This window comes from Chroicocephalus ridibundus, chromosome Z, assembly GCF_963924245.1.
Source record: "Chroicocephalus ridibundus chromosome Z, bChrRid1.1, whole genome shotgun sequence".
NCBI classification, from domain to species: Eukaryota; Metazoa; Chordata; class Aves; order Charadriiformes; family Laridae; genus Chroicocephalus; species Chroicocephalus ridibundus.
This window is the reverse complement of record NC_086316.1, coordinates 65873359-65882811: the sequence shown is the minus strand read 5'-3', so window position 1 is coordinate 65882811 and position 9453 is coordinate 65873359. Positions and strand designations below refer to the sequence as shown.

Sequence of the window (9453 nt, the reverse complement as noted above, 5' to 3'; positions counted from 1 at the left end):
CATGGGGGACACATGCGGAAGGTGTGGTGCTTTTTTTTTGGTGTTTTGCTGTCATTCCCTCACGATGACCTCGATGCCGCCACCACCGCCCGGAGGCCATGGCACCATCTCCAGGTGGGGCTGCCGCCATCGTACACCAGCACAGCCCACTGCCAGCCTGCTGCCGCTTGCCAAAGGCTGGAAAACACCAAAGCGAGGAAAGAGAAAGCAGGGGGAGCGCGTTATGATGGAGACGAGGAGAAGCCGTGGCGCGTGCAGGCACCGTGGCTTTACAACAATGACACTGAACGGCAGCCGCGTTGCCAGAGGGCAGCCGGCCTGGCTCGGCCGGGCTGTGGGGAAGGCGGACGGCGGCAGGCGAGGGAGGGAGGCACGGTGGGCCCTGCCGAGGCCCGGTAACGGCAGGACCTCGGCGGCCGCGACCGCCCGCCCTCGGCCGCCATCGGGCGGGGCGGGTTGTGCGGGCGCCCCCTGCCGGCGGGGCGGAGCGGCACCAGCCCCCGGCTGCGGAGATGAAGGGACGTGAAATGGCAGCCGCAGCCGCCATGGCGCCCCGGGCGGCCTCGCCTTTCCCCAGCCCCTCCACCGCCCCGAGAGCAGCTCGTAAAGCACGGCACTCGCTCCGCCGCCGGGCGTGCTGCACCGCCTTTCCGCCCCCCCCGCCCCCCAACGCGGCGGCGGGCCGCCGGGCGCGGAGCATGTCGGCAGCTGTAGTCCTTCCCTCCCCGCCCCGGCGGCGGCAGGCGCGGGGCAGCCGGGCAGGGTGGACTACAGCTCCCGGGGGTGCGCGGGAGCGAGGGGCGGTGCCGCGGGCGGAGCGGGGACAGCTCCGGTGCTGATCGCGACGCGGGTTTGTCGGCAGAGCCCGGGCGGGCGGCGGCGGCGGCGGCTGTTGGCGTGCGGCGGAGAGCGGGCGGCAGCGGAGCGAGCGGCGCGCCGCGCCCGGCCATGAGGCACGAAGCGCCCATGCAGGTGGGGCCCCGGGCGGGAGCCCAGCCAGCGGGGAGCGGGGCGGCGGGCGCCCGCGGGTCGGAGCAGGAGCCCCTCCGCCCTGCAGCGGCATGGCGGAGCCGCCGGGCCGGGCTCTGCCGCTGGTGGCCGGGTCTGTGAGGAGGACGGGGGTCAGGACGCCCCTTGTGTGAGGGGTGTGTGTGTGTGGGGATCCGGGGTGTGTGAGGGGACACGGGGTGTGTGAGGGGACACGGGGGTGTGTGTGTGAGGGGACACGGGGTGTGTGTGAGGGGACCCGGGGTGTGTGAGGGGACACGGCGGTGTGTGTGTGAGGGGACACGGGGTGTGTGTGAGGGGACCCGGGGTGTGTGAGGAGGCCCAGGGGATGTTGTGTGCCTGTGAGAGGGGTCCCTGGCGGTCGGTCTCATGGCAGCCCATCACGGGGCAGGGGGGCGGTGGGGCACCCCATCCCCTGTGCAGCTCCCCGAGCTGGGGCTGCAGCTGGAGTGCGAGGCTGGGTGGCACAGTCCTGCAGTGGCCACCACCCCATCGCCCTGGCCGCAGGTGGGTTTTGGGTCTCATTCGGGCAAACCAAACAGTCTTTTTGCAGATACTGCCCTATGAGCACTGGTTGCTGCTCCCATGGGAGTGAATGGATGTAAGTTGTTAGGTGATGAGATGTAATGAGGCCCTACCTGGATGCGCAGGAAGTTGGCATGTTATCTCCATCTGTTTATTCAAGGTGCAGTTGTCTGTCTGCACCAGAGAGAGATGGCTCATGGCTGAACTGGGGGTGGTAAAGACATGGCCCATTTTCAGCAGTTTCTGTATCTAGAAAAATATAATGCCCCATAACACTGGAGAAAGAGATGCTATACAGATACAAGTTACATTATGCAGAGTTTTTAGCAGTTGCTAGGTTGTTGGTTCAAAACAGTTTACACTGGTGAACTGGACTTCTGCTTTATAAAACCTGTTTTATAATCACATGCAGGAGCTCTGGGGACCACAGACTATACATTCAAACCCATGACTGTTTCTTAATAGAAGGTTGGTCATGTTATGAGTGGATTGGTAACAATCAATCCCGCTGGTGTTATACAAAGCAAAGAGCACTTTTTCAGTCTGCTGTGATTTAAGTTATGAACTGCAGCTCTGTTAGTTAATATTTTTCATGCTGGATATCTACTTTGGCAGTAATAGAATTCCATCCTGAAGGGAAGTTCTGCATCCTCTTCAACATGTATGCTCAGAAAGAAATCTGAAATTTTAAGTTACATTGATATGGAGTTGGTTTTGCTTGACTTTGGACAGAGACTGATAATCTCATAAATCTTTTGCAGAGCAATTTCTCAGATGTCACATGCTGAAACCTTTGAACCAAAGTAGTGCACTAGAAATAAGCCATTCTTCAGTAAGAATGTCTTTTCAGTTTTCTGAGAGGAGAACAGCAATAATTAGGATGCTGTTTCAAATGCCTAGTTCTGTAAGCTACATACATGTGTAGGAAATGTTTATGTGGTATTTGCCATTTATTTACACATGCTTATTGAGATACCGAAATCACATTTAGTATGTGTTGGCTTTGGAGAGCATTTCACAAAAAGCAAATTTTGCTAGTAAAGGATGACAACTACAGATTGATCACTATTGCATTTGACATTTTTGATGGTGTTGAATTCACTGACATTGTTAAATAGTTGTGTAAACAAAATGGTGGTACAACATTAAAATACAATCCAAGGAAAGGGAAGTCCATATATATATAAAAAAATAAATATGTACTTGACATATATCAGAGAACAGCTTCTTGGTTTTTTTATATCATTGTCAGTAAAAACGGAATTAGTGTTAAACATAATTGAATAAAAGTCAGCAGAGATCACAGCCTTAGTAGAAAAAGAGTCAGCAGAGAGCTATAAAAAAACCCCTACAAATTCCACTTTTTCACGGCTGGTGAGATGGTCATTGTCTATTTTTAAGCATATCTCATCCAAAATTATAATCACAAGCATCTGGATTTTTCCAAGATGTGAAAAGTCAGTCTGGCAGATGAGGTTTGATTTTCACTTTTAGTTTCTGCATGTTTTTTTTTTTTTTTTCTTTCTTCTACTTACACTATTCCCAGCATACTCTAATATTATTCTTATTAAACATTCCAGTAAAACAATACTCTATTGTGGATTCTTCTACTTAAGAGTCCTTTTGTTTTCCAACATTAGGCTAGTATGACTGGTCTTTGTTCAAATGTGGTTTAGACTGGCTGAACTAATTGCTTGATTTATCTCTTTTGGCTATCTGACTTCCTATTACATGAAACAAATGTAGTTGCTTCTTTGCACACAACAAATTTACGGAATGGTCTGTTACAAAGCATTGTAGAGCAACAGAAAGAATGATCAAGCGTATGTCTTTTGATCGTGACAAAAACAACTCAGAGGAGAGTGCAAGCATTTTTTTCCATTTCTGTCAAGCAATACTTAAAAATAAAACTAAAAAATTAAAATATTTTAGCAGCATGAGAAAAAGAGCCTGTGTGTTTCTACATGTGTGAATTCTTTGTTTCAATCTCCAGCTCACACCATTTCTCTGTAGACAAGAAGTGCCAACAATTACTAGAAAGGCAGCCCATACAGTCTTTCCAGAGAAGGAGTTACCGAGTGTAAAAGTTTGCTATTGTCATCTCCTCGATATAATTGGATCTGGGTCAGAGTTTGTGACAACTTTTCATGTTTTCAAAGAACAGACACAAGTCTTAGTAGTGCTTATGGCCATGGAGAGGGCTTTGATTTAGAAGTCAAAAGCAACAAACTCTCTTTGCTGTGAAAGGTAGACATCTGTATGGTTTCTGCATGTTAAGAATTGGTCTGAATTAGTTGAAATGTCTGTGTGTGTCTCAGTAGTTTCCCCTGAGGCTTTGGTGGTACTTCCAAAAGTGAAGGTTCGATGGGAAATTCTCGGTGATTCATACACTGATTCACTGCTTCATGTTTCACTCCCTACTTGATTGTGGCATGCAAATTTTCCACATACCCGCACGTTGCCAAAATAAAAAAGTGGGAATGCAGTTTGAATAACCTGTTCTTAGTATTTTCAGAGCATATGGGCATTAATGGCAGCAGTTTGTAGAAAATACTAGATCTCTAGAGACCCTCTCTTTTACTTGCCAAAGCATCAGATCATTTCAAAGGTGACTGAGGCCACAGAGGTGAGGGAAAACTAGGAAGTGGGAAATAATCTGTAAATAATCTGCTTTGTCAAGGGAATAAATGAGAACATTTTCTTCTTAGCTTTTCATATCCTGTTGTCTTTGGCAATGACAGTGACATGCCCAGGCGAAACAGGTTTATAACAGACACATCCAACACAACGGAGAAGGGCAATAGCAAGCAAAAAGCCTGCTTCCAGATATTTAAGAAATTATTATAAAATTATGATGAAAAAAGCCAAATCAAAGAAGCTATTAGACAAAAGAGTAAGCATGGCAATTCATCTCTTACACTCAGCATAATTATTAGATACGTCAGTCTTGGTTCAAATTAGATGTACTGGAGTAGAAGAGCCTTCCAAGCCACTGGGTCCACAGACGAGGTTACACGCACTTTTTTGTTAACTGATCAAGCTGCATTTGGAGTCAGTAGTCCTCTTCCTGCCAGTACCCCTTTTTGGAAGTGTGCTGTGAAAGGTCATTGCTTTGCTGGTTAGATACTTTCTAATCTCCATCTCAGAGAAATTCATTCTTAATGTCCAGTGTCTGCTCCCATATACATGTCTAAATAGTTCTCATTCCCTAATGTTCACTGCAGATTATTGTCTAGAGAAACAAGCTTATGTTTTGCTTACTCTTTTTTATTTAGATTTCTCTTCTAACATAAACTCTTCATTCTTCTGGTCTTCCTAATAACCTTTTTTCTGTACTTTCCCATTCAAAATCAGCTTTCATAATCACACTTGACCTGAATTGTTACAAATGGCATCTCACCACTGCCTCAGACAGTGGCATTAGTATATCACTTTGTCTCTTGGTCAGATGTAGCTGCTCTGGCAATTGAGAAGCTGCACAATCTTTGTTAGTCTCATGACCCTGATTGCTGCACGGCATAGGGCAAATGGTGGAGGGCGGTAGCCATCTCCTGTCTTATTCTCTTTCCTACCTCCTAGTAAATCCAAATTTATTTCTGCTGGAGTGCTTTGCCTGACACCGCTTGTATTTTTTCTTTTCAGAGCTGCACGACTTTGATGGCTTCTTGACATCCTGTGTTAGACTAACCCACTTAGGACTTTATCTCTGGTTTTGCTACTATTTGGAGAAAGGGATTTTGCCATTCTACCTAGAGTAGGAATTAGAAATACATTTCTTAAACTACCCTTTTCATGGAGAAGGTAAACTTCGGTTAAAGAAAGACAAGCGAGGCATAATGCCCTAGCTTATCACAGGTGGATTCACCAGAATTCATGTGCTAGAACCTTGCCAGAACCATTCTTTACTGCGCTTTGCATTCTGCTGTCCTGGGCGGCTTCCAGCACCGTGGTCATGTTCATGCTACTTCTGATATGAAGCCAGTAATCTTCTTCAAAATGGTTTAGACTCTCAATTCAGTATACCACTTATCATAAAACTTTGCATTTCTGACTACACTTTTCAGACTGGGTTATGATATGTTTAAACATATTAATGAATCTAACCTCATAATACCTTGAAGCAGATAAGCTTCTCTTCCTGCTGCCAAGTACATTGGTTCACAAGCTGTGCTCTGCAGATGGCTGGCAATCCGTAAATTCCAAATAAGTGGCTGGTGCATTGTCCACTGAACTCTGCTAAGTCTTATTAATCGGTCAGTTAAAAATTAGATGATGAGGATTTGTGAGAATTGGCTGCAGTCTGCATATGTGGATGCTGATGTATTCATTGAGAGCACACAAAAAGAGAAGTTAAGCAGCTTGCCCAAGATGTAGAAAAAAGGAAAAGTCAAGTCATAGGATACCTTTGAAAGAATTAGAAATAAAATATCTCTCTCTAGATTATTGGTCTGATATTTTGCCTAGAAATCATTGATTTCTTCATGGCTGGGTTATATGTCATAGTGTTCTTCTATGTAAGGATCTTGGTAACATTTTGACTGATGATGACATTTGCACATTAGAGATGCTCACTTGCCCTGCATCCTACATAGAGTCTGATGAGTTATAAATATTGAATTTTCCCCTTGTATCCCATTGTTTCAATATCCATTGATTATGTTTGACTAATTATATTTGACAAAAAGCATAAAGGTCACCTCAAAAAAAGCTCCATGTGCAGGGAACTCTGTCTTTTTGCTAAATAATGACTGAAGTCAGTCTCTTCTTAGAAAGCAATGGAAATGTAATATTTATACACTGTATATAGAAGGGAGTGTTGGTCTTGAAACAACTGTAGTTCAGCTATTCAGTGTCTGTCTGTCCTTACTGTAGATAGAAGACATTTTCCCTGAGCTTAACGTCGATCTTTTCCTTTAAGACATGCCTGTTATTGTAAGTTTTAAAATAAAATTATGTATTTGTGAAAGGCAGAAAGGAATGAATCTCAGTATTTTCAGTCACAGCTTTTCTCACTTTTTGCATTGTATTTTCCAAGGGCAGTTCATCCTGCATAAGGCATCCAGAGTGGGGTGCATATGTAAGTGCATCCTGAAGTGATGTGCAGAGGTCATGGCATGCTGCGCTGCTTAAGTGAGAAAGCTCTTCAAATTAATTCTGTCAAAGAATGAGGTCCTCTAAGGCCGTAAAGAGTAACATAGCTAAGTGTTTTGTTATTAAACACATACTTTTTCAGACATTTGTTCTCAGCCCTGTCCTGTTTTAACCTGTTCTTTTTGGATCAAGGAAACAGCTGAACTTGAGACTTGAAAAGTAACTGGGTCTGATGTAGAAAACTCTGCTTAATGATTAAACTTGCCTGTGCCAATAAATAATCTTCATTTAAGGAGTTTAAACATGTGCTGTAAGCAGGGAACCATACAAAGCCATCCTTTTTTGTCCTTGAACTATATGCAAGCAGGGGACATACCTTCTCCCAAGTTTTGGTAAGGAGCAGACATGTGAGATCTCCTGACTATAGGTCTTCTGATCATTCTCTTGAGCTTAGATTTCCCAGTGGGCTCTCAAGTCTGTCCTGAGTCCTCTAGGAGGTGGCCTGAGCCTGTCTTTGATGCGAACATCCTGATGAGTGTAGGGATTTGAAAAGGGACTCATTCTACAAAAAAAGCAAGTATGCAATATGCTAATGAAAATAGCCTTCTTCATTCTCTCTTCAATTTTACTACATAGGGACAATTTTTTGTTGAGAGAAGACTCAGTGAGTTTTGCTGAAAGTGACATTTGTTTAATATATTAGTTTAATCATTTGAGAAGAGAAGTTTGTCAAAATAAAGGTAAGATTTTTGCTTTCTTGGAAACAGAACATCATGACATTAGCAAGGGTGGTATGTTTATTCGGATCCCATCAGTGTGTGTAGTATTTAATTAACAGGCCAGAACATGGCATTCCTGGTGATTATTTCCAGCATCATTTCCAAAGGAGGAACATGACATCAGCACTAGCTTCTTTACATTTCTTTGCCAAATGCCTCCATAGTAAAGAGAAGTCCTATTAGGAGTGAATATTAACACATTAATAATTATAATTAAAAATAATTAATAAATTATTATAATAAAATTAATAACAATAAAAAAATTAATAATTAGAAGTGAATATTAATATATTGGGAAGTGGGCTAGAGTGCATCCCATACTTACTTGAAGTCAGCAGCTTGCATATAAGAAAGAGAAGCCCTGCAGGCATATTCACAAGGCTCAAGAGGACCAAGCATCTAGGTTTCCTTTACAGTCAGCAGAAAAATAGAGAGTCTTCTAGAACATTGAGTGGGAGCCTGATCTGGATGATGTAAATTATATCCTGAAGAATCTGCCTTGGTGCTTACTACAGAATGAGTGAGTTTGGCAAGTAATGGCAAAGTCTTAGCACCAGTACTGAGTCTGATGTTTCTTCAGACTAGTGCAAATGCTAGTACTTTTCTAAAACTCATTTGAATTTTAGACATGAGAAAGGATCACTATCAGTAGTCTAGGGAGACTGTCTCTCTAGGTTAAAGCTAGTCTTTCCAAACAGTTTGAATTATTATCAATAACACATTAATCATCTCATGATTCCCCAGGTGGGAGGTGGAGAAATTAGTCCTTTCCTATGCCTTTCGTATGCCTTCTGCATCCTGTAATAGGCAGACATACTCCTATCGTTGAAATAAAAGCTGTCTGCAATTCCATGTTTGACTTGTCCATAATTCTGCCTATAGTACTGCACGTAATGGATCCATAAGTTCAAGACACAGTGAAGGTGTTTGGTTTTATTTTATGATTTTTAAAGGACTTCTAAGGAAACTGTTGGGTTATCCACATGGGTAATCCAGATAAATACACTAATTTAGAGGAGCACTGAAATTTTGTTGTGGGAAAAGTCTGTGTTTAAAATCATCCACAGGAAGCATGTTCTTACCCAGGAAGGCTACATAATGCACAAGATTTAGCAAGAGTATTATTAGAATCCAGGTCCTCTGATTCCTTTACTCACTGAATTGTACTATTCTGGCATTCAAATACACAGGGATGAATTGTAAGGCACATAAGACTGAGGCCAGCAAATTAAAGCTAAAACTGCTTCTTGTAAACCTTAAATGAGTTGAAGAAGCTACATGGAAGGCCTCCTAGGAGATAAAATCAAGAAAGAAAACGATTATTCTTCTTCTTGCAAGAAGAAGTGGTAATTACTGGTTTCAGCTGCTGCATTTCAGAGAGGAGCCAGAAGGGCAGCAGAACAGGCTGCTGGGGAAAGTGTACAGGTTACACAGTGGCATCCCCAGCCACTGCACAGTCTTTTGTCTGCTGCACTTTATTGACTTGTTGCAGATTGCACACATCAGCATATTTACTGCTTTATAGCCAGCTGTGATTAGACTGGTATAGACAGCATTTGATTTTCTTTTTCTCATGTTCTAAGCAAAACATCCTCGAAAAGTTTTACAATAAGGGAGAGCCGTGAAGGTGGACAGGATTTTTTTCTATCTTTTGCTATAGAAATCAGAAAGAAGAAAGATTAATGATGTGTATGCTTGGTAATATTTAGGGTTTTGTTCTAAAACTTCTTTGTTGCATGCCTGTGAAAGTGAATAAATATTAAGGCCAATGCAAACACTCAGGATGCAAGCACATAGGTACCCAAGACTGCATTTAATCAAGAACTTTAGTCACTACCAAATGAAAAGATAGTTCTGAAATCAAATGCTCCATACTGCATTATTTATGAAATATAAATCTTACACTGAATTTTCTCTCAAGGCTTGCTGCTTCCATTGTTTCCTTTGGGACTTTTTGTCCCCACTTCTATATGTCACTTCAGTAGCCAAAAGAAGCTGGAATACTGTTATTTGTATTATGAGACAGCAGAATTAGCTCAGAAATTGTATG

The 9453-nt window shown here is 43.3% G+C and overlaps 1 protein-coding gene across 1 annotated transcript in view; it reads left to right on the top strand.

The window, feature by feature from the left end:
* Nucleotides 1–828: 828 nt before the first annotated feature.
* Nucleotides 829–9453, top strand: part of RAB3C (RAB3C, member RAS oncogene family) — a 132381-nt gene continuing 123756 nt past the window's right edge. The window contains exon 1 of the mRNA XM_063320168.1: nucleotides 829–972. Coding sequence (XP_063176238.1) covers nucleotides 949–972 — 24 coding nt within the window. The 5' untranslated portion in view covers nucleotides 829–948. The remainder of the gene's footprint in view (nucleotides 973–9453) is intronic.